At 43.8% G+C, this 24,513-nt stretch overlaps 4 protein-coding genes across 4 annotated transcripts; 3 read left to right on the plus strand and 1 right to left on the minus strand.

Annotated features, from left to right (window-relative positions):
* Positions 1-2,421: 2,421 nt before the first annotated feature.
* Positions 2,422-8,869, minus strand: gja1b (gap junction protein alpha 1b). Its single transcript, XM_057017606.1, has 2 exons — positions 8,744-8,869; positions 2,422-5,848 (listed from the first exon to the last, which is right to left on the minus strand). Exon 2 carries the CDS (start codon positions 5,830-5,832, stop codon positions 4,666-4,668), a length of 1,167 nt encoding a protein of 388 aa, XP_056873586.1. The 5' UTR covers positions 5,833-5,848; positions 8,744-8,869; the 3' UTR covers positions 2,422-4,665.
* A 2,964-nt stretch (positions 8,870-11,833) lies between these two features.
* On the plus strand, positions 11,834-15,040 carry prrg2 (proline rich Gla (G-carboxyglutamic acid) 2). Its single transcript, XM_057017608.1, has 6 exons — positions 11,834-12,016; positions 12,745-12,908; positions 13,244-13,277; positions 13,504-13,636; positions 14,008-14,151; positions 14,626-15,040. Coding segments are annotated over exons 1-6 (519 nt in total). The 5' UTR covers positions 11,834-12,015; the 3' UTR covers positions 14,669-15,040.
* Positions 15,041-15,444: 404 nt separating this feature from the next.
* Positions 15,445-19,105, plus strand: tmem242 (transmembrane protein 242). The gene is made up of 4 exons (XM_057017609.1): positions 15,445-16,227; positions 18,255-18,355; positions 18,559-18,696; positions 18,783-19,105. The coding sequence occupies exons 1-4, from the start codon at positions 16,146-16,148 to the stop codon at positions 18,894-18,896; spliced, it is 435 nt and encodes a 144-aa protein (XP_056873589.1). The 5' UTR covers positions 15,445-16,145; the 3' UTR covers positions 18,897-19,105.
* Positions 19,106-21,065: 1,960 nt separating this feature from the next.
* On the plus strand, positions 21,066-24,438 carry LOC130516499 (ribonucleoside-diphosphate reductase subunit M2). The gene is made up of 10 exons (XM_057017599.1): positions 21,066-21,268; positions 21,388-21,456; positions 21,644-21,793; positions 21,882-21,998; positions 22,106-22,239; positions 22,336-22,430; positions 22,514-22,647; positions 22,722-22,826; positions 22,991-23,104; positions 23,422-24,438. The coding sequence occupies exons 1-10, from the start codon at positions 21,179-21,181 to the stop codon at positions 23,572-23,574; spliced, it is 1,161 nt and encodes a 386-aa protein (XP_056873579.1). The 5' UTR covers positions 21,066-21,178; the 3' UTR covers positions 23,575-24,438.
* Positions 24,439-24,513: the final 75 nt, after the last annotated feature.

Below are 24,513 nucleotides of genomic sequence, written 5' to 3' on the forward strand. Positions count from 1 at the left end.
CCATGTCTGTGTGTAGTTGTTAGAGTAATATGTGTGTATGTGCGCCTGTGTGTAGTTGTTACAGTGACATGTCTGTATGTGTGTGTAGTAACATGTGTGTATGTGTGTAGTTGTTATAGTAACATGTGTGTATGTGTGTGTGTATAGTTGTTACAGTAACATGTGTTTAGGTGCTCACGTGTGTGTAGTTGTTACAGTAGCATGTATATATGTGCACGTGTGAGCATGTGTGTGTAGTTGTTGCAGTAACATGTGTAAGTGTGTGCGTGGGTGTTGTTGGATTGCAATACCTCTCGTGTGTCACTGCCAATCCGCGTGTTCTTTAAATGAAGACTTCAAGTAAACAAATGCCAATTTCAAAATGTATTTAACAATAGAACCAATTCAAGATACAAATATACAGAGCTCTGGGCCAGTTCATAACCCTAGCAACAACAGAGTCAATTGTCAGGGCATGAAGTCTGACCACCTAACTATCCCTTGGCCCAGTCTTTTATACAACATATGTAAATTATTGATGCTAATTCAGTCCAATCCAGTCCTTCTTCTCGGATGACCTCATCTTCTTCTTCCAGCCTCCTTTAGTGTTGGTGCGGTCCTTCTTCTCCATTATCTTCCAAGATGGCCAGGTCAGAGGTCATATTCCTGCCAAGGAACTTTATCAACACCAGTAAACTTTGCTCTCACGTTTTATGATGGGGGTCTACCACTTTCTCCCTGACTGTCTCCTCCTGGCCCCAACCGTCCAAACAACATTCATGTCAAGGAAGGGTCAACTGACTTGCTTATGCTTATTCCTACTAAAGATTCTACCATTCCTAACTTCTAAAGTGCTTATAACAGAAACATATGGTACAACACATGCTAACAAGATAAAATAATTCTCTTCATTATCAACCACAATCTGCGGGACTGGTGGAAAGATAAAACAGCACAATTTAATCTAAAGAAGGTAATGGATGATACAGGAAAGAACTGGATATCTTGTAAACCACTTTTACTCAACCTACACATAATGCTAAATAATACAGGATTGACACCTTTTGAAATGTTGTATGGATGACCTTATACTTTACCACACTTTGAACCATTCAAAAGAGCTAATGAAGAAGCAGGTGAAACTTTAGCAGAGAAAAATCCATGAGAATTGCTGCTGACTAAAAATATTCACACTGTGAACTTGACTCTAGCAGAAACCACTGAGACAAGGAGACTGGATTTTCATCAAGTTAAAAGAAAGTGCTGGTACAAATCCCTAATAACGCAGCCCCAGGCGGAAGTGTTACTAAAATTCCTTGAAGGCAGGGCATCATGCATGTTGATGATTACATACTTGGCACACATGACTGATCCTGAATGAGGGATTACCAGGGGGCGTGTATCAACAGGTTAATCAGGAATAAGACAAAGAGGAACGATGGCTGAATACTGGAGCTTGACCTTCTGATGAAGGTCGCTTATCAGAAACATATGGTACAACACATGCTAACAAGATAAAATAATTCTCTTCAGTGTGAATGTGTGTGTTGTTGTTACAGTAACGTGTGTGTGTGTGTGTGTGTTAGGTTAGCCTGCTACTTTGTGCTGTTTGTTGCTCTCAGCTCTTGTCTCCTGTTTCTTTGGTCTGTTTGATCATCACACCATTTTTTATTTGTCATATTTCAATGATTTTGATGTTGTTTTTTCTTCGCCTGTTTCTTCGCCTGCTTCTTCGCCTGTTTCTTCGCCTGCTTCTTCGCCTGTTCTTCGCCTGCTTCTTCGCCTGCTTCTTCGCCTGTTTCTTCGCCTGCTTCTTCGCCTGCTTCTTCGCCTGTTTCTTCGCCTGCTTCTTCACCTGTTAGCGGCCCAGTTTGAGCTCCTGCTATCAGCTGGATAAAGACATCTTTTCTTGTTTGATGGCATTCAGGGTTTTGTTTCAAATAAAGAATTTCCTCAATGATACTTTAGTGTTTAGTGCCCTTGTATCTGGAACTCACTCCCCCAGGAGGTCCAAATATCTCACCCTACTGTTCAGACTGGTCTGGACGGTTTGGGCTTTTCATTTTTAAAATGAATGTATGCATTTTATATTTTACGTGAGGTGATCTGACAGGTTTTACAGAGCCATGTGAGAAGTGTTTTGCCTTTGTGTAAATCAGTCCTTCTGTATATCGCTCCTTCTTCTTCTCCATGAACTGCAGCCTCTCATATACTCCTCCAGCTTTTTTAGGGTTTCCTGAGAGATGAAGGCCTCCATCCTTTGAGTCTTGGAGGATACTTATGTAACATCATATTGCCACTATCAGCATGATCTCACATGTGTTTAGTAGCACACTTGACTTTATTTTTAATCTTTTGCATCGTTGGTATTTCTATAGTTGGTAATTCAGAAATCTTTCACTGTGGAATCGTACTGTGTGAAATAAACCAAACAATCCAATATTAAGAAGAAGTAAAAATATTTATTGGTTAAAAAAGCTCTCACACTTTCAATAAATGAGTTGTGCTGTCACAGTCACACACTGTCCAACAGTGGATCCCCTCTGATCCGTCCTGGCCACTCCTCTGCTCTAACACACTCATTCAGTGTTGCACTGCTCCTGTATCTGCCACCCCTCCTGTTATTAAATAAGTTAGTAACACATTTATCAGAAACAGTGGTCACGTGGATCTATGACCGTATCAAGTGCCTTTGTGACAGAACAAAGTACCAGAACACAGATGCTGAACAACACTTTTAACTGACAAGAAAAGTTAACAAGTCTAAAGTCAGATTTCACCTTGTGGTTGTGGTGCTAATTTGGAATAAAAGAGACTCAATATTAATACAAGTTTTAAAAGTAGTCTTCTAAAAATGTGAGTGTGAGAGCGCGACAGCTTGATTTACAGTACTAACAGGACTAAGCAGTAGTATAAACACTAACTGACAAAAAAAAATCCTAAAAGCCAAAACACATGAAGAAAGTGTTTTTCTCTTGGCAGAAGAAGAGAACTAGTGGAAGCAAGTGATTACAACCTTCGGTCTGATGTACCCTAAACATGACATTTCTTATGAACCCATGTGACAAATATTAGCGGGTTATATGACTGGTCATCAAAATGAGCAAAGTGCTACAGGCTGGACAGCCAAGCTGTGGGCAGGAAGATCCTCTTCCTCCCATTGTTTCCAGCTCTTCCTGGAGAGAAATGTCACAGAGGAACTTCAACAGTCTGAGAAAAATACCACAGAGTACAATTCATATGATCTGAGGGCTGCCCCACCTTCAGAAAAGCTTGGAGGACGAGTAAAATATAAAAAACAGAATGATTTTCTGCACTCAGAAAGGCAGATATTATTACTCCTGATGGAACAATAACAACATATCAGATGAGACATTTTAGCATTTGGTGGAAAATCTTGGCTTGTTTTGAAATTGATAGCAATAACATGTTAGAAAAGTTGGAGCAGGAGCAGCAGAATGAACTGGGGCTAATGAAAAACAACTGCAGGAGCAGTTGACTACCAATGAGGTAACTTAGCAACGGCTCAGGGTCTAAAAGGAGCCTCTCAGATGTAGCGATGGGCAGAGGTTGACCAAAATGCAACAAACTGCATCTAAAACTGAGGAACACGTGAAGGAAAAGGTTGCTCAGTGTCAAATTCCCATGACTTTGAGGATCGTGACGCCCACATTGTAGACTAAGGGACAAGGTCAAAGGTCAAAAATGGATGCTTGTGATCTTCAAGCAGCACTGTATTAAAAATAGGAACGATTCTCTCCTGGAAACCACTGTAGGAGCTCAGGAACTCTTCAGAACAGTTCCCTGTGCGATCTTGAACTGAAAGCTGTAGCTTGCAGAAAGAAGCCATGTGTGAATGTGAGCCAGAAACACCACCATCTTCTCTGCATCAAGGTTTACTTCAACTGCCCCCAGGTTAAACTCAAAACGCTTCTGTGCTCAGAAGAATCTAACCTTGATTCGATGGACCTGCTGCCTAAGAAGACAGGAATCAGAACTAAGATGGTTCCTGCAGTTGCAGTAGTGCCTTCAAATCTGGAAAGAAGGCATTGATGACAGGATCATATGTTGTTAGAGCAACATATAGGAGAAGTCTTCACCTTTCATCCAAAAACCCAACGTCCATTGAGATATGTTCATGCCAACAAACTCAAAATGAGTGAAGGTTCTCCATCAACTGCTGAAATGTCTCAGTTCCAACATCTGTTTGGTGCTTATGTTCCAGGAGGAATTAAGTAAATTGTTGAGATTTGAAACATCTTCAGTTTGCTTTATCAACTGTTCACAGCATGTTTTTGGAGAGTTGTAGTGAAACAAAGTGTTGCATGAAGCCTGAAGAATCTGGTCCACCAGCCCCGTTAGGGCTCAGCTTTATTTTACGTGTGACTGCTTAATGCTCAAAAGAAACGAATTGATACACTGATGGAACTAATTAACTCTGGACAAGTGTAAAACTAGCCCATGGAATTACTCTCATTCACCAACACTTTCTTACTTTCTTTTCTTTTTGACCACTCCTGCAGCAGTTCTGTTTTCCGATGAGAGCTTGGCTCCAATAAAAGGTTTCATCGGTAAACATTTGAACCTATTTTTATTAGGCTAAGTGTTGCGGCTGACAACAACGAACAGTGTTAGCTTGAATCTGTATGACGTGTGTTTCCTGATTCTCTGGATGGGGGGGGGAGCTCAAACATCTAGGTCATCTGGCCGTGCTCGACTGCTCAATCGGCTGCTTGCCCGGCTGCAAGGACGAGCGTCCATCAGCGCTAACGGTTGCAGCTCATGAGCTGCCAATGAGGACATTTTCTTGTGCTCTTGGGTATCATCCGGGAAGTCAAACGCTTGGGCGTGGGAATTTGAAATTGTGCTTCCTCCACCATTCTGTCCGAGTCGCTTCTGCTCTGTGGAGTAGTTGGCCCAATTCTGCTCGCTAGCGTGCTTATTATAATTACGGCACGATCCGGCCCCCCGCTCCCCTGTGGCCATCTTATAACCTGGCGGCGACATGGGTGAAAGTGGTGCAGTTGGCGAGGAACAACCGTTGTAGTAGGCATACTTGGTAGTGGACAGCTCTTTGGGCATAGGGCTGAGGGTGCCAGCGCTGGGGTAGAGCGTAGGCTGCTGTTTGCCCTTCACACGATCTTTGATATTCTTGAAAAGCACATAGAAGAGCTCAATAATATTAAGTACCAGGGATACGAGCGAGACCACCAACATGAAAATAATGAAGACCGTCTTCTCAGTGGGACGGGACAAGAAACAGTCCACCCTGTGTGGACATGGGGACCTCTCACAGGTGTAGACAGCAGACAAACTGAAGCCATAGATGTACCACTGAATCACCAGGAAGCCCACCTCAAAAAGTGACTTGAAGAAGATGCTGACTATGTAAGTTCTCAGCAGGGCTCCTTTCATCTTCACTTTTCCATGTTCCTCAATGCCATATTTAAGCTTTTTCATCTCAATCTTCTTCAGTGGGACATCAACGTCGCCGCCGTCATTTTGTACAGCTTTGAGCACCTCTTCAATCCTGCTGAATTTCTGTTCTTTCCTATTCAGGTAGAAAACATGAGCCAAGTACAGGAGGGTAGGTGTTGACACGAAGATGATCTGTAGGACCCAGAAGCGAACATGGGAGATAGGGAAAGACTTGTCATAGCAGACATTCTCGCAACCAGGCTGCTGGGTGTTGCATTTGAAGGCAGACTGCTCATCTCCCCACGCTGATTCCACAGCAGTGCCCAGAACAAGGATCCGGAATATGAAGAGGACAGAGAGCCACACCTTCCCTCCAGCAGTGGAGTAGGCCTGAACCTTGTCCAACAATCGACCCAGAGCACTCCAGTCACCCATCTTCAGGAGGCGTCAGCTGGTGAAAGAGAGGAAGAGTGTGAAATAAGGTCTGTACACACGGTCAAAATCAGGTTTTTGAGCTTCTGACGTCATACTAATGAAAGCTCTACGGGGGCTCTGAAAATTACTCCAGCAGTAATCTCACATCCATCATCTTGACCATAAAGCCCAGTAGAGGACACCTTGGACAGCCTTGGACAGGTGAAGAGTTGACACATCAATCCTTCCTCAGCCTCAACTGCTGGTCACAACCAGTCAGATGGTTCTCCAGAAGAATGTCCTGAATGAGCATCCCCATAGATGCTCATTCAGGACATGCAGATCTGCAGATGATGGATGGATGTATGGATGGATGGATGGATGGATGGATGATGGATGGATGGATGGGTGGATGGATGGATGGATGATGGATGGATTGATGGATGGATGGATGGATGGATGGATGGAGGATGGATGGATGGATTGATGGATGGATGGATGGATGGATGGGTGGATGGATGGATTGGATGGATGGATGGGATGGATGGATGGATGATGGATGGATGGATGGATGGATGGATGGATGGGTGGATGGATGGATGGATGGATGGGTGGATGGATGGGTGGATGGATGGATGGATGGATGGATGGATGGATGATGGATGGATGGATGGATGGATGGATGGATGGGTGGATGGATGGATGGATGGATGGATGGATGATGGATGGATGGATGGATGGATGGATGGATGGATGGACGGACGGACTGGTAATGAAGACAGATTTTCCCTTCAGGCGGAGCACATGAACAGGTGATTTTGTGATGTCATCAGTCTCCGACAGTCTGCTTATGCTCAGTGATGTACGATGTACTAACCCCAACTATGCTACTACAGATGTGAGGGTGACAAGATGGAGGACAGCGGAACAGGTGGATCACAGAAGTGTACTCCCAGACTGCTGGAGTGTCTCCAGTGTACATGTGGACTGTGTCTTCGTGGTGCCCAGTCAGATGGATTTCCTCACAGGAAATGAAGTTCGCTTACTGTGGACACGTGATTCTTCACCACTGTCAGTTTAAACTTGAACGGATAACAAGTTCCAGGCTGAATGGAACTGAAGCGCCGTCCCAGTCCAGAACACCTGGACAGTTCTGGTGCCTTATATCCACACTTCATCTCTAAAACGGTAAATCAGGATTTGTCAACCGCCTCAATGGCGACCCCTTGTGGCGTTGATATGAACCAGTCTGACCGAAACCTGGGGTGAAACGTACGTTCAGGACTAACATTCAGGTGCACAGCTCATTTTCCACAGGCCTGTGTGGAAGCAATAGCCTGAGCTGATGAGCTACAGGATCCATCCTGGACCATGGTCAATGTCACCTGTCCTCACCAACAGTTCTGACACAGCACACTTCAGGAGCTCAGCCAGGAAGAACAACTTCAGTACAAAGGAGAGGAGAGGAGCTTCATCCTTGTGCACTCTTGTAATAACTGCAATGTCCCGGCAAGCGGAATAAACCCCATCTGGCATAAACACAGGCAGATTTGGTTGGACACGAAGTATGGGGAGAGAGACGGAGGGGCCACGATGTCGGCTATATGATACAATGGTTGACGCAACACCAGCTGGTTTCAGAGGTGAGTCTGAGTCTGAGGTCAGAGCATGAAGAAACCTCATGAACTAGAATAAAAGAATCACTGGTGAACTGTTGTAATCTGAGAGGGGGAATAGCTGCACGAAGGCAAATACGACTGTTTGCAATCGAAAAAGTCTTGAATGAAAAACCTCAGAGCTGCTGCTGAGCACCTGAGGCCAGTGTCAACAGGTGAACGTCACATAGGCGAACCCCAGTTGGCTGAAGACTAAAACCACTTAAATAGAAGAAGATGAGAATAAGAAGTTATTCTTAGAATCAAAAATACCAATAAAGTGGAACAAAATCATCTGGACGTATGGAAAACTAAAAAAAGGGGGATTGTGGAGGAAAAAGACTGAAAATGGATAATGGAAAGGCAAAATTAATGGAAAGAAATTAAGTTAAAGAGGGATAGATAGATAGATAGATAGATAGATAGATAGATAGATAGATAGATAGATAGATAGATAGATAGATAGATAGATAGATAGATAGATAGATAGATAGATAGATAGATAGATAGATAGATAGATAGATAGATGAGATAGGGAGTGTTCAGACAACATGGTTGAAGCCCCATAAACTCAGGTGTCACTCAGAAGCCTCAGAGGAGTCTGCTAGAGACACAGAGGACAGTGTTGGCCCCGTCCGTCCCCTGATGCTGTCCTCTAATCAGGCTCATGTGAAGCTGCAGGCATGTGCTCTCAGTTATGCTGTAAATGGTGCTCCAGCAGAGGGGACATCAGTGCTGCTGGACCGTAACCCTGTCCAGCAGAGAGGACATCAGAGCTGTTGTCCCGCCACTTTAACTGTCTCCTCCACCAGGTCCACAGCAGAACAATAGAGAGACGCTGTGAGGACATCTGCGCCAAAGCGCCAACTTTTCCGCTAAACGACCACATTAGCGGCGAACATTCCACTTGTCAGCTTCCCTGCTGTCAGGGGCTTACTCAACTGTGTGTGTGTGTGTGTGGTGTGTGTGTGTGTGTGTGTGTGGTGTGTGTGTGTGTGTGTGTGTGTGTGTGTGTGTGTGTGTGTATAAGGAGAGAGTTTATGTGAAAAAGTGCATCTTAAAACCGAAAAGTAAAGTTTAAACACTAGAGGACTAGAAGAAGAGCTGAGCGGATGAAGACTGGTTCCGGTCCAATGTGGATCCCGCAGGTCCCTGGAGGTGGATGCGAGTTCAATTGTCTTACTGCCCACCGGAGATTTAAGTTTAAATGAAGCAGGTCCGAGCAAGAAGACGATAAAAGGCTTCGAGAAAAAGTTGGTTGTGTTGTTTGAACTTACCCAGAGAAGTTGTGAGGTGCGTTTCCTCCGCAGACTGAAGTTTGGCAGCAGCGGAAAAGTGAGAGAAACTTTGTTAAAGCGACCTTATAAGACCGAGGACAGGTCACGTGTTCTTACGTCAGGACCGCTGAACTAACACTTTCATGTGTTTTTTTAAAACATTGTCTTTGTCCTGTTACTGCTTCATTCCTAAATCATTCATGTCAATGCCACAGTTTGTATTAATAATTATTATTATTATGTTTTATATGTTGTTTTATATGTTGCTGTGTTTTTCATAAGAGAATCTACACAGACGTTTTTCATAAGCAACTTTAATGAGCAAAGCAAGCAGCATACTGGACATAGAGGACTCATCATAACTTTGCGTGTGTTTGGAGGCAGCACTGACCACATTAAACACCTTTATGGAGACTGATGACAGCAACTCTTCTCTCCTTCATGAACATCAGCAGTCTCCTTTCGCCTGATTACGATTCAAAATATCTATCATTTAGTAAAAACTCGTAAAATTAGGCTGTCAAATATCACCTTCACTCAACTGTTTTTGCCACATTATAGTACATCCAGCCAGAGGCTTCTGCAGGAATAGCACACAGCGCCACCTAGTGGCGGCACAGACAGACGCTGTGTTCATCCATTAGAATCATCAAAGGTAGCAACAAGCACCAACTGTGGGAGCACCAACCTGAGTAATCTGTCCTGTAGTGTAGTCCTGGTTAGGGGAATCTCCTCATCCTCATTTCCATGTTAGAAGTTTTTAACTAACGATCTAGCTGTACAAGACAGATGGATCTTATTTTTAAGGGTGTTAGCTCATGTATCTTTTTCTAATATTGCAACAGAAAATATGTAAGTGACCTGCTTCTATTCCTCCTCATCCTCAATTTACTTCTGACCTGGGGTGAAATAAAAATTGTATTTTTCTGTGGGTTAGTGGATGTGTACTGCATTCCCCACCTTTAGACAAGCCTCATCAGTATTGATAGTTATTCTAAGTAGACCGTCTTCTCTTTTCTTTCTTTGGTTGCGTGTTTATGATCAATCTTGATGTAGCCCAGATAAAAGTCGATCTGTTTTAATAGCTTGTACATCCCATCCCATCAATGTTCAGGCTGTTTGCATCAGAAGCATCAACCTCCAACACAAACTGATGACTGGGATCTGGATGGACCAAGATAGGACTGCAGGTGAATAGGGATTTTAGATGCAAGAACACTGCCTCGGTGACCAAAATCTGTCCTCGAACTCACACATTAAACTAGTCTCTAGAAGTGCCTTTTTTCACCTGAGGAACATCACAAAGATCAGGAAGCTACTGACGCTGCATGATGCTGAAAAGTTAGTCCAGCATTTGTTACTTCTAGGCTGGACTATTGTAATTTTTTATTATCAGGGTGTCCAACCAACTCTTTAAGAAGCCTCCAGCTGATCCAAAATGCTGGAGCCAGAGTTCTGACAGGTATTGACAAAAGAGATCACATAACTCCTGTAATGGCGTCTCTTCATTGGCTGCCCGTTAAATTTAGAATAATTTTTAAAACCTTCTCCTCTCCTCTCCTCTCCTCTCCTCTCCTCTCCTCTCCTCTCCTCTCTCCCCTCCCCCCCCTCCCCTCCCCTCCCCTCCTCCCCTCCCCTCCCCTCCCCCTCCCCCTCCCCTCCCCCCCCCCTCCCCTCCCCCTCCCCTCTCCTCCCCTCCCCCCCTCCCCCTCCCCTCCCCTCCCCTCCCCTCCCCTCTCCTCATCTCCTCTCCTCTCCTCCCTCTCCTCTCCTCCTCCTCCCCTCCCCTCTCCTCTCTCTCCTCTCCTCTCCTCTCGCTCTCTCTCCTCTCCTCTCCTCTCTCCCCTCCCCTCCCCTCCCCCCCTCCCTCCTCCTCTCCTCCCCTCCCCTCCCCTCTCCTCTCCTCTCCTCCCCTGCAAAAGTAAATGAATTTTGTGAGTTTTTCAGCTGAAAAACAATCCATGACTTAAAAATATCCCTTAAACACACCCCTTTTCAATGTAAGCCTGTGCAAAGAATCTTTCTGAGGGATTTTTGGGGATTCTTTTCTGCAATCTGTGTCTAGTTCTTCTACAATGTCTATGATCAGATGTTCAGGACTGGTGTTGTGGAAAATTGCTTCTGTGGACAAGTGCAAGAGACATGTCCCATAGTGATATACCTTGCATTTCATAAAACACAATTTCTTCCCATAAAGCTCTTTCATATACTAACAGGTGACATATACATGTCAGTGTCCAGTAACGAGGGCTATGGGCTTCAGAAAAATAAACCCAACATTTTTAAAACCCTGCAAAAGAGATGGCACGTATTTTTTTTATTTTAAAATAACAAAAACCTGGAGTAAAGTGATACCCTGGTAGTGAGGGGCAGGTGCTTTTTGAGATGTCTTTTCGACAAGAGAAGTTGGAACAAACAGGATTTTTTCTTTAAAGAAAGGACTAGAAATGGAATCATTAAATTAGCGCTATTTTCGGCACCAACTGGCAAACAATGGGAGGAACTGTGGCATCGGCCTGGCCACTGAGGGGTTGGAAAGAAAACAATGCCTGTGTTATGACCCTGTGTCTGGTCTGCGTGTTTTGGTATTTTTTGTGCTCTGTTTGTCCTCTAGGGGGCGTGGGTTTGTCCTCTAGGGGGCGTGGGTGGGTTTGTCCTCTAGGGGGCGTGGGTGAGTTTGTCCTCTAGGGGCGTGGGTGACCCATCTGGGTTTTTTGACCGCGTTAATCTCTTTTGGCTTTAACGTCTCCCCGTTCCCAAGAGCACTTCCTTGGGTTTTGGCTTGGCATTTCGTTCACATTCGTGAAATAGCAGGCTACGGTATAGTTAAAATAAAGGCATACCAAATTTTAAAAGGTAAAATTTTAGTAAGATGTAGAGATGCACTTAGCAGATCTGAAGATGCAGTTTGAAATTTCATAATAGGACAGACCTTTGCTGCACTTTTTTATATAAATGTTTCCCCGAAAATTTGACAAACTAAATTAAAATTTAACCATACATATAAGTCACAGTATAATTTTATGTAATTTATGAATGTTTTATCTCAGATTATAAGCCAGTGAAACAAGCTGAGTGACGCGTTCTTCCCCCGTATACTGTTTAACCGGTTTTTCAACAAATGTACTCACGGATAACAGCACACTCTCTGCCTGGCTTGGTGGTTTAAACCGAATTTAAAAGTCTGATTTACCGCTCAAGAATACTCCTTTTCCTCCTAGAAGACGGAACAAACTAACCAAAAAACAACAAAACAAAGTAACTTTCACACGAGTGAGTATTTAAGGGAAATTCCTCTTCAATTCCTCTCCTCGTCTAGACTTGAGTACTTTTCCCGTGACTTTTCTTGCAAAGTTCCGTTTCCATGTCAGCCCTGTCAATCTTTTGATATGTTTGTAAAGTCTGATGGGTCATTGATGGGTCAGTGTTACGAATCGATTATCTCCAGGTAAACCACAGCTGCTTCCGAGCAACTTTTTACGTTTCCGGGTACAATCGCTCCACTGTCGTCTTATTTAAAAACAACGACAACAACAATAATAATAAAATAATAAGTACATTCGTCGTCCAGGGCATAGGAATGGGCACAATGAATGGTTAACCATTTCGGGACTATCTGAGTATTTGGAGGTTCTGTAGCTTGCTCAGTGCTCTGGAGGAGCCCCCAGGTTCTCCTGCTACCAGCACACTTTTACAACCTTTGGTCTGAGACTGGGCTACTGCTGCACCGCAATTTTAATGCATCTGTATATAAAAATAAAAAAGTGCAGTAAATTTTAAATTAAGTAAGTATGGCAAAGTATGATTATAAACTATGTAAGTAGTATAAACAAGAGGGGGGGAAAGTATGCAGCTAAAGAAAGTGACATTTAAAAATGATAGCCAAACGTTTTTGTATTACATTGTGAAATGCAACCATGCAATGGGCAGAATAACTATTAAACTGCAGTTTTAGAACATGACACTTGACACATCATTTTTTCATGATATGTGAAACCTAGTGTTGGTAGATGGGGAGACAGCTTCCTCCTTCCTGTCCCGCTCACTGCTCTATAACAGCTGGGACTTTGAGCTGGTGGTCCCTGACAGCCTAGAGAGGGAGTGTAGAGAAGAGTTGTGCACCTATGAGGAGGCCCGAGAGGTGTTCGAAGACAACGTCCAAACGGTAATGCTCCTAATGTTTGTTTTTGTAATTGAACACACTTGAATACAGAATTCTTCAGTTCTACCCATAAGCCACATGTTTCATGTTATTCTAATTGTATTGTGGTGTGATGTAGAGTATGACATGGTTTTCTGTTCAGTACATTGGTCAAACAAACATACAAGAATTGTTATAGTTTATAATAAGTTCTAATAATATCAAATTTCAGGAATCAATCTGGCCTTTGTGAGCAGAGATAATTGTTTTGTCTTGATTTTGTTCCCCCATACATTCTTGTTTTAAATTTTAATTTTAATTTAACCACTTCATCAATTACTTTTCTTCTTTCATTTTAGGACCTGTTTTGGAAAACTTATCTCAGTAGTCAAGGTAATTATTGCTTCTTTTTCACTCCTTGCATTCCTTCTCCTCATCCTTTTCTGATCAAATATTATTATTGTCAGCCAAAGTATTATTTTGTTATAATTGTTCTGATATGTTATGTCTGTTTTCAAAGTCAACCTTATGTTTAATGTGCCTAATTTTAAATCCTTAAATTTCAGATAAAGTCACTCATAGTAGTAATGGTATTTTATTGAGGTGTTTGTCTTTCAAGGCTCCGCACCTGGAGTGGATGTGTCAGGGCTGGTGGCAGGACTCCTTGCTATCGTTGTGTGTGCCATTATTGCAACTGTGCTGGGAATCTACTTTTGCAAAGGCAGATTTAAAACAGGGCGACAGTCTTCTCAGTAAGTTTGTAAGATTGAATTCTTGGTCATTCCGTAATCAGAAATAAATTTGGAATGTTCTTTAGAATCCATTCACCCTGTGTTTATTTTGGTAACAGGGTTTCAGTTCAAAACGTCAGTTTTGTGTGGTAATGCATGTTTTTGGGCCTGATATGGGGACGTCAAAGAAAAAATTAAATTAACAATCTAGGCACAACCGAACAAAAAGGGTAGCAACATGGTCTTTCTAAGGTTATTAATCAACCATGTGAAACTATGCGATAATTAGAAAGACATTTGTTGATCACCACACCAACTTTAGTTAATCCTCAACCCACAAAGCCATTCTGAAGTTTCAGATTCAACACTTGTTGCACTGTGTTCTGATCTAGAACTCCAGTGAGGATGACAGCAGATGGCCATCCAGTTCCAGAGTCAGTGCCTCTTGGTAGGATCCCTGCTCCGGGGCTACCCAGCTACAATGAGGCTCTTACCTCCAGGGGGCAACATGATGCCCCACCACCGCCATATTCAGGGTGAGTCCATGCACCTTATAAACAGGAAGCAAAGGACAAGACATGATAGTTCAATTATTGGCTTTATAGGTCCTAAATTGGATAAATTCAAATGCAGAACAACATTGTCAAAAACTGTCATTATTTATGATGCAAAAATTGAGCCCAAAACAAAAATACAGGTATGGAACACTGCACACTTACTGCTCATCATTATCCAAGGGAGCTCTTACCTACAGCCCCCCTCTCGTTGTCTGGAAGGCAGTTTCATCTTAGGGGGACCATAAGATGTCTTCTAGCCCCTTTCACACTGCATGAAAATAGTGCCTTGTCGGGTCGATTCAGCGCCGTTAAAGGGTTGGCATTTTGTCCCGGGTCGATTGACCATGCACTCAAACCAGGAAATGAGTGACTCAGCTCAGCTGCAGTATGAAATTTCCAATCATGCTAGTACAGAAAACCCTGCAAAGATGTATTTTCTTTCTTTTTCCTCAGGGGCGCGCCATCAGTGAATGATGATCCACAAGATATTGAGTGAAAATGATGATTCTCGCCTTCTCATTGGCTGTTCTTGCCCTCCTTTGTCAGTTGTGTGGTGTCATTAATCATCTTCCAGATACTGGAAGATTTTTTAATAGATTTATTGTAAAATACTGACATGTTCATTAACAAAATGCAGAAATCCTGACCGGTTTATTGGTTGTCTGTCTGCTAAATATACTATATTGCTTTATACCAGTGAGTGCAGTTATCACAACCATTATCACAGGACGGAGGTACGTGAAACCATAAAGATGAAGATTACATGAAATTGTAATGCCACAATTTACAGTTGTGTGGGATAAATGTTAATCTCAATTCTTATGACGAACAAAATGTGAATAGTATCAAATGTGCTTTAAGCCCAAAAGATTGGAAGCATGTTTTATTTATTCTATATATTTTATTTTTTTAAAATCCCTTCCTCGCCCTCCTGGGCGGTGCCTCCTTCCTTCAGACTCGGGTCCTCTACCAGAGGCCTGGGAGTCTGAGGGTTCTGCGCAGGATCTTAGCTGTTCCTAGGACTGTGCTCTTCTGGACAGAGATCTCTGGTGTGGTTCCTGGTATCTGTTGGAGCCATCTACTCAGGTTGGGTGTTACTGCCCCTAGTGTCCCGATCACCACTGGGACCACTGTTGCCTTCATGCCCCACATTCTCTCCATCTCCTCCTTCAGCCCTTGGTACTTCTCCAGCTTCTCGTGTTCCTTCTTCCTGATGTTGCTATCACTCGGGATTGCTACATCTATCACCACCACTGTCTCTGGTGTTTATCCACCACCATCTTGTCAGTCTGGATCTGGAAGTCCCACAGGATCCTGGCCTGCTTGTTCTGGATGAATATCCATGTGTGTGGCTATTGTTGTTGTTGTTGTTGTTGTTTTAAGTTTTCCCAAGTACAGTTTGAAACACCATACCAATCGTCAGCCAGTAGTGACTCTGTATAGAACCCTGTTACAAGACATAATGATATGGTGATACAAGTTCAAATAATTGGGGCGTCATCAATCAAATTCTTTTTGTTTTATACATTATTTTATTGTCCTGCTTAGGCCACAGATACACCATGTCAGTTCAGTTTGTACACAGGGAGAAAGAGAAAAGTTGTAATGCTCCCTTCTCATGCCTCAAAAAATGATGTCCACCATAAGTTATGTGCGATCTCGTTACCCTTTTACCCCATTGTCTCACAGGAACTATTTTACAGTGGTTTGAAAATGCAGTAGTATTTAAAGCATTTTGACATAAAGAATAAGGCATTTACATCACTGAGCCAAAAATACACATTAGGAAAAATTCACATTTATAAATACACATTAGAAAAAGTCATATTTAACACATATTTTAACACATATTTAATTTACATGTATTGGACACACTGGCCACCCCTGAGCGCAAAACAATTAGCCGGACGTGGTTTAAGGTTCCTGGGCAGCTTGTTTCCACCGGTGACTTAATACGGACGGACTGGGTCAACATGACAATAGCGAGTGAAAACACCTTGACGAATGAAGTGGAAAAAAAGAATGAACAGCAACATGAATTACAAACTTTAAAAGGTAAGTTGCATTTGAGCTCCAGTTTATTATAACCGACATTATGGGCAGTTTATTTTTCTTCTATGCCCTTGGCAGAAGAGATTGGAAACCATGTTTTCCTCAAAAGAAATTCCTCACAAAATGCCGAGCGCTTTGGTTCAAACGTGTGAAGAGATAGTGCTACCAGCCTAGGGAATGATATCGTATGATGTAATGTAAAAGGTATGTTGAAAATTAAAATTTTTCACGTTTTACGACGACGTTATTACATTTTCTCCGTTGCTTTGGCATTCCTATCACGTTCTACGATATTATAAACGTGAAACTGAGAGTGGTCATGTACGGAAAACGGACTTGATGGATGGGGCTTATATACACAACTTGAGTGGATTTTACTTCCTGCTTGGCCCAAAACACAGTAAAACCCTTTCCATTGAATAGTACAATAGCAGGATTCCGAAAGGCAAACTGCAGGACAGGAGGAAGACATGTTTGGGAGGACACCGTGCTCGTTCCAGCCACTTCCGCCTGGGACCTTTCTGTTGCTGTGTTCGAAACCACCCCCTATACCCTAATAGTGCACTCAAATGTGTGTACCCCACTTTGAAATGCTTAGTGAGCATCGCTGTACCCTACGTAGTGCACTCGATGTATCCCACAATGCACTGCGAAAAGTAGTGCAAAACCGATGCACCCTAACTCGGAAATGTATCCCATCAGCCTTTACGGTATCACAACCTGTCAATGGCAGGTAAACAAGTAGAAATATAAGTATTGTCTGCTATTTGTTTCGAGTGGAGCATTCCTGCCTCCAGTTTAATATGTTTTTGACTTTATTTAGTTTCTTAAGGGAGTGACGATGACATTAGTGAGATGATTCGATGCCGGATGGAGAAGGACCCCCTTTTCTCTGGGAAGAGGTTTTCTGCTGCTGCAGGATGGGAGTGGGAGGTGGCAAAATGCTATTAAGGACTGTAACTTGGAATCTGGTGTGATCACAATCAGAAATTACATTGATAGACTTCTGCAATTTGTTTATGTCCTTGTTCTAATTTGTAGAGTTGTGTTGAAGGAAATTGGCCACTGGAACGCTGACTCCAGCACTGATGACTGATGAAGCCCGTTCTATCACAGGCTTTTGCATGATGTCTGTTGAACCTGGCCACCATCATATTCGTCACTGGCTCTCGGTAGGGTGTAACCAAGGCTACAGGCCTGGACATACAGGGATAGCCACCGTCCCTAACTCTGCAGTAACCCTTGGGTGGGTACAGTCCCTGAACATACAGAGGGCTGTTTCTCAGGACTCACGAGTCATGCACAGAGCCTGGGTAACCTGTAAAAATGTCTATGAAAAGGCCCCGGTGGTCACACACTGCTGGGAGTTGGATGGAATAGAACAACTTCCTGTCAAAAACAGTGAGCCTCTGCACCAGGGGGCTTGATTCTGATGTGGCACCATCAATGCTGCCCACCACGTTTACAAAGGCTGGTGAAACAGAAGTGGTGGGCTAAGGCACTTCCTGTCACCCGCATACAATGCAGTCCTCCACTCCTTCCAACAACAAACCAAACGTTCACAGCATTCCAGGAGACCTGGAGACTCACCACCATGTAATCCAGCAGACAAAGGGGAGACACCTCAACTGAAACTAGGTGAACGACCCGGCCAATGACTCTCAGGTGACCACCCAGATCATGAGCATGCTAATGGACCACAAGCTCTCTCCCCAGCGAGTTCAGAACTGAAGAAGCCTTCTGGATAGGAGGTGAAACATCTTCAAGAGAAGAAAAACAGTACAATTGACACAGAAAAGTACCTTGGATAATGATGACCTGGATGATTGAGAATCTACACAGACATAAAACACTTACATAGAAGGAAACCTGATTTTAAAAATGCAAACTTTGCATTTTACATTGGGAATTCCATACGATGTTTTTGCCAGCCCACCATCAGAAGCCTCTGAAAATGTCAAAGGAATTTATATTTTATTCTCCTAACTTTAGGGGTCCTCCTCTCATATCACCTGACTTCCTGTGTGCAGGTGCAGTCTTCCTTGCCACAGTAGCATCTGCAGGAATGATGGCAGGATTTGGATCCACATTGGCCCTGGCTAAAAAGCGAAGTCCAGAATGGTTCAATAAGGTGTCGTGTCTTATCTTTTATTAAAGAATATTTTTTCCTCCTTTGTTCTCTTAGCCATCTTTTCTTTGCATGTCTTTCTGCAGCAAAACAAGTTAAAGTTTGCTGTTGTGCTAATTTTCAATTTGTTTTAGCCACAATGGTTCTAGAATGTAGAGTTTTCCTCCTTACAGTTACAAGCCAAGTCTATTCACTTTTCTCTCCAGGGTTTTCTGGTAACAACAGCGGCCCCTGAGACCGGAGCTTCTCTAGCCCTCAGAGCTCTGGGTTGGGGCTCTCTGCTGTCCTGCTGTGGAGTTGGCATGCTCAGTTTCACCCTGTGGAAAATTCTAGGAGTTCATAATGTACCCTAAAACACTTTTTGGATATTAAATTGTGTACTTCTCAACACATTCATGACATTCTTGATGAATTCACTTATGTCTTTTAGCTGACAGAGTTCAGACTGAAGATGGCCTCCTTCTTTCCCCCAGTCCCAAAGACGGCAGAGAGTGCTGCTGGATCTGGATGTCACGAATGGGATTCTGTGTTCAAGTCGAAGTGACTACATTCACAGAAGATTGTGGAAAATTTGTACATTTTTTGTAAATAAAGATTAAATTGTAAAAAACCCACTATGATCGTGAAATGCTAAGCTGGAGTTGAGACTATGCTAGCAAACAAAAGTGAACAGGAAAATGTTGAGCAGATCAGGATGTGATTAATAAATCAGTTTAGTGATCAAACTAATAAAATGATTATATGTGATGTAAACAGTGATGAGACTTCATTGAAAAAGAATATTTTCATTTTCTTGATGTTTTATCCACTGCGACGCTTGAATCAAACACTGAATTTGCACCAATTCATTGAAGCCTGTAATGTAAAATTCACTGTCAGAAGCTACATGAAGTTTGTAAACCTCTTTTGTATATAGTATAAAGTGGAGTGCATTATGCTCTAAACTGACATCTCTATCTTTAGCTTTTAGAATGTCCACAACATCATAAGCTGCATATCAACATCTGCCAGTTGTCCTGTAATATTATACTTTTGAAACTTGGCATTGACTTTCCAATATTTTTGTCCGATTGAGGTTTGAGATCAACCAAAAATATTCTGGGCTGCTTTAATTATACTCTGAAGATCTGCCTCACTGCAAGCTTTAAATGGACAAGAAAAATAAAGTCAGCAGCAATTTGTTGACCAGGTTGTTCAAGAACCAGAATCTCATGTATTCTTGGTTACAGTTGTAATTGTATCTGTCCTGAGGAGGTGAGTGGAGATGATGACACATCGGACCTGAAAGGCGTGGGGAGAGTTCTGTTCTGTTTCTCCTGAAGTCAAGGCTGATGTGTTTGATGTGTTGGATGGTGAATGCCACTCTGTTAACTTCATGACCTCTTCTCTTTAGGCAGACCCGTCCACCCTTGATGAACTTGTCTTTGGGTGTTCAGACTGAACATACACAAGAGTCAGTGCCTGTTTGGGCCAGAGGCAGGCTGAAAAGCCTGGTTCCGATAGGTGTATTTTCGGATAGGCACATGACATCAATGCATACTGTAAACAAAAACACCAAATACTCAATAATCGTTCATTTTTAACCCTTTAAATAGACATTGCTGAGACCTGCCACAACGGAAAAGGGAAAAATAAGTAAGCCATAAAATTACATCAGGTGAAATGTGATGTCATGGTTGTTGAGGATTTTCTTCAGTTACTCAACACAAAGCCAGAATGCTGCTTTTGAGAGTTTAATAAGTCAGTCAGAGTAGATGCAAGAGCAGCATGCAGAGAGATCTCTGCCCAATGTAACAAACACGTCCCTTTTATAACGCTTAGCAACTACGCCTTTCTCTCAGTACTTTTCCATCTGCTTACTTCATCGTCACATGGTTAGCATGATAAGCTGTAGCATTTTGAAGGTTGCTGACTCGGTTACTGGAACATTACACACATCTTCATTTTCTGAGGAGTCTTTGTTCCACAACTTCACGTATCAATGTCTCATGACACCTGTGCACCTATACAAGCATCATCAAATGAACTTTGCTTAACCAGCTTACTGGTTCAAATGATATATGCTAAATAATTTCTTTGACATGGTTAACATATCTTAATTAGAATATAATTAGTGAAAGATTCATGGGTAGTTTGGGCCGAGGCCCGCACGGGCCACCCCATTAGCCAGGCTTATGAAGGAGCCACGAAACGCAACAAAAAAGACTTAATCGAGCCCAAAACAGGAAAAAATGAGGTCCAAAACAGAACAGCGCCAACCAAGAAAACACAAAATAGCGGGACTGCCCTGAGATTGATCAAAGACCATGAGGCACAAAACTAGTAATTTACACAGAGGCGATAACTTAAAAAGTCAATTTCAAATCTGTAAACGTGGAATGTCACATTTTGCGCGTTTATATTGGTCTCAATGCATTTAATTCGCAGACGTTCTAGTAAATCAGTTATAATATTGGTAGCTGCAATTATCAAATGATGATTCTTTCCGACTGCTTAGAAGGTCGAGCTTTATTCTTTAATTTTATACGGTACTTTTATAACCAGAATAAACATTTAAACCTCCCCCCAGCTGACCAGGAGCCACGTGATCCCGTCCGGCACAGCCATTGGCTGCGTTTCAGCGTTTGCGTAAGGAGCCAAAACAAGCTGCATTGCTATTGGCTACTTTATTTTAGCGCCAGATTTTCAACAAAAGTCCCACAGACAAGAGAAAGCGCGTCAGTCTGCCGTTTTCCCACCAACAACGAGCCTCTTCTTCGTCCTCATTTTGACGAGTTCCTCGTATTTGTGCTCCGCCGCGGTTCTTCTGTGTGTCTAAGACTGAAAATGCTGTCCACCCGCGCTCCTCTCTCGGCCAAGAATGAGCAAACGCTCATCAGCGACGTCACCAAACTGTCGCTGGACAAAGAGAACACGGTGAGATAGAAACAACGAACGTCTGCTTTATTGCCTGTTTAAGCGCGTTGGGGCCATTTTGTCCATATCAGCGACCCAGGTGTGCCGCTATGACGCCGTCTCTCTTTCCCCTCTTCCAGCCACCGAGTCTGAACTCGACCCGCGTGTTGGCGTCCAAAACCGCGCGGAGAATCTTGGCTGACCCAGCGGTAAGTGAGCGGCCGTGTGAGACCGTACTGACTGGGTTTGGGTTCTGGTCCCGCTCAGAAATGAAGGATGGCGCCTAAACTGTGTCGCCAACATGGCGGTCGGTCATGTTGCTGCCTGATCAGCACAGTCATCGGGGCAGGGACGGAAGTTCCGAGGAGACCTGACGACGACTTTTCTGCGTTTCAGTCCAAACCAGTGAAGAGGAGGACTGGTGAGAAGGAGGTGGAACCACTGCTGAAGGAGAACCCCCGTCGCTTTGTCATCTTCCCTATCAAGTACCAGGACATCTGGCAGATGTACAAGAAGGCAGAGGCATCATTCTGGACCGCAGAAGAGGTAGGTGGCCCTGAGACCCGAGTACAAGCCCATGTGGCATTTCTTCATGGTTAAATTGTGTTTTTTTGATCATGCGTTCTACGTCCAGGTGGATCTGTCCAAGGACCTGCAGCACTGGGAGTCTCTGAAGGACGAGGAGAGGTACTTCATCTCCCACGTGTTGGCCTTCTTTGCTGCCAGTGATGGAATTGTCAATGAAAACTTGGTGAGGAATCTTGACTCGTGTCTGGGCTTCCAGCCTGGAACTGGGAGGTTTATGCTCCGCTTTGAGGAAAATGTGTCTTGAATTAAATGCGTCTTACTTGCTGTCAGGTGGAGCGTTTCACCCAGGAGGTGCAGGTCACGGAGGCCAGGTGTTTCTATGGGTTCCAGATCGCCATGGAGAACATCCACTCTGAGATGTACAGCCTCCTGATTGACACCTACATCAAGGACCCATCGGAGAGGTGGGGCATTTTTGCTGGTTTTGCCAGCACTGATCTGGTGCGGCTATAATAGTGTGTGTGTGTGTGTGACTCTGTTGTTTCTGATCTCACTCAAAGAGAATACCTGTTCAATGCTATTGAGACCCTCCCCTGCGTGAAGAGGAAGGCTGACTGGGCCCTCAACTGGATCGGCAACAAGAGCGCTGCCTATGGTGACGCCCCCCACCGCCGTCAGCTCTCACCAATGTGTTGTCTTGGTGGCCGCCGTGTTGACTCTTTCTGTTGTCTCGTCCAGGAGAGCGCGTGGTAGCCTTTGCTGCCGTGGAGGGTATTTTCTTCTCTGGGTCCTTTGCTTCCATCTTCTGGCTGAAGAAAAGGGGCCTGATGCCCGGCCTGACCTTCTCCAACGAGCTCATCAGCAGAGACGAGGTAACGCACCGCCACGGGTTGTCCTGCGGCCCGGCCGCCGTGAATAACCAGTCTTGCTTCTCTGCCCCCTTCAGGGTCTGCACTGTGATTTCGCCTGTCTGATGTTCAAACACCTGGTGAACAAACCGTCCGCACAAACGGTCAGCGACATCATCAAGAACGCCGTGGAGATTGAGCAGGTGATGCACACGTGCGCCGATTGGCCACCGCTGGCGGTTTTCCCCGGCCAAACGCCACGCGAGCGATACATATGTCAATCCATAAAGCGGCAGAATATTTGGGTGTTCTTCCACCACTACGACCCCGCAGTGGTCTGACGGGTTGTTACTGTCTGTTTCCTCAGGAGTTCCTGACCGAGGCTCTGCCGGTGAAACTGATCGGGATGAACTGCGGGCTCATGAAACAATACATCGAATTTGTGGCTGACAGACTCATGCTGGAGCTGGGCTTCACCAAGGTAACCTGCACTTGGTCCATCTATCTGCTCTTTTGGGGGGAACTGCTATGTTGTACACAAAGAGCCGTTCAAATGGGCCGTCCCGGACCGTGGGAACGCCTCCCCGTGGCTCTGTGATGATGACACGCGCAGGGGTACGGACCTTGGCCAGTCATGGGGGCCGGGTGCTGCCACTGAGCCCACTGGAGGGCGAGTGGTCCTCCAGAGGGGGGGCAGCACAGATAATCGCCTGTCTGAACAGAAGCTGCACGGAGGCGTCGGCCGCGCTCACTTTAGCTGTGACCTTCAGTCAGACTGACCTGTGGTGTTCTGTGTAGATCTACCGGGCGGAGAACCCCTTTGACTTCATGGAGAACATCTCTCTGGAGGGAAAGACCAACTTCTTTGAGAAGAGGGTGGGCGAGTACCAGCGAATGGGTGTGATGTCGGGCGCCACGGACAACACGTTCAGGCTGGACGCAGACTTTTGATTGGTTGAAGCCATTTGATGGACTGGACAGTACTCGGACTGTTTGGAGGTTCTACTGGTGACCACCAACCCATTCTGCTCGCACTCGGGGGGGGGGGGGACTCTTGACTGCTGTAAATTTTACTTTGTTTTTACACATTTAGTGTCTTTGTACAGGTTTTTATTTTATTTTTTTTTAAATATAATAAATCTAAAAGTTTTATGGTTTGGTGGCTGTGCCTCATCAGCGCAGCTAACTCCATTTAAAAAAAAAAAAAAAAAATATTTAAACTGAATTTAAAAATCAAATATAAAATGTATTTTGTCAGTTTTTTTTTTTTTTAAAGGCTTTACATTAATAATTAGATTAGACTTAAAACCTACCTCTTTGAAAAAGCTTATTGTTACTAATTCTGTAGTTCCAGTTACTATCATAGACAGACACATTATCATACTTAGGGGGTCGTCTAATCGTTGGGTCACATCTTAGTTATGCTGTTATAGGCCAAGGCTGCCGGGGTCCGGAAACATGATCACCTGACAGGCCTCTGTCACCCCACTGGGTCATGCTCTCCTCTCCTTTCCTCCCCTCCTCTCCCTTCCTCTCCTCCTACCTATCCTATCCTCTACCTGTCCTCCCCCTTCTCTCTCTTTACCCAGCCCCCCCCATCAGCAGGAGGGTCCCCCTCCATGAGCCTGGTCCTGCTCAAGGTTTCTTCCTGTTAAAGGGGAGTTTTTCCTTGCCACTGTTGCTTGTTGGGGTCAGGCCCTAGAAACAATTTTGGTTGTAAAAGATGCTATTTAAATAAAGATTGATTAATAATCGCATTACATTTATAGTCAGTGCTGGAAATAAACACTGTAATTAAAAAACACTATGCTGGAACTGAATGTGTTTGCAGAGTCAAGACTAACTTCACCATTCTTAAACTTCATGGAAAAAGCCTTTAAATAAATTGGA

This window comes from Takifugu flavidus, chromosome 19 (genome assembly GCF_003711565.1).
Source record: "Takifugu flavidus isolate HTHZ2018 chromosome 19, ASM371156v2, whole genome shotgun sequence".
Classification (NCBI taxonomy): Eukaryota; Metazoa; Chordata; class Actinopteri; order Tetraodontiformes; family Tetraodontidae; genus Takifugu; species Takifugu flavidus.

Coding starts and splice junctions, on each gene's coding strand:
- gja1b (XM_057017606.1), bottom strand. CDS start 5,832: ATGGGTGACTGGAGTGCTCTGGGTCGATTGTTGGACAAGGTTCAGGCC.
- prrg2 (XM_057017608.1), top strand. Junction 12,909..13,243: donor TCGAAGACAACGTCCAAACG/GTAATGCTCCTA, acceptor CTTTCATTTTAG/GACCTGTTTTGGAAAACTTA. Junction 13,637..14,007: donor ACAGGGCGACAGTCTTCTCA/GTAAGTTTGTAA, acceptor GTTCTGATCTAG/AACTCCAGTGAGGATGACAG.
- tmem242 (XM_057017609.1), top strand. CDS start 16,146: ATGACAATAGCGAGTGAAAACACCTTGACGAATGAAGTGGAAAAAAAG. Junction 16,228..18,254: donor TGAATTACAAACTTTAAAAG/GTAAGTTGCATT, acceptor TCCTGTGTGCAG/GTGCAGTCTTCCTTGCCACA. Junction 18,697..18,782: donor AAATTCTAGGAGTTCATAAT/GTACCCTAAAAC, acceptor TATGTCTTTTAG/CTGACAGAGTTCAGACTGAA.
- LOC130516499 (XM_057017599.1), top strand. CDS start 21,179: ATGCTGTCCACCCGCGCTCCTCTCTCGGCCAAGAATGAGCAAACGCTC. Junction 22,240..22,335: donor ATCAAGGACCCATCGGAGAG/GTGGGGCATTTT, acceptor TCTCACTCAAAG/AGAATACCTGTTCAATGCTA. Junction 23,105..23,421: donor TGGAGCTGGGCTTCACCAAG/GTAACCTGCACT, acceptor TGTTCTGTGTAG/ATCTACCGGGCGGAGAACCC.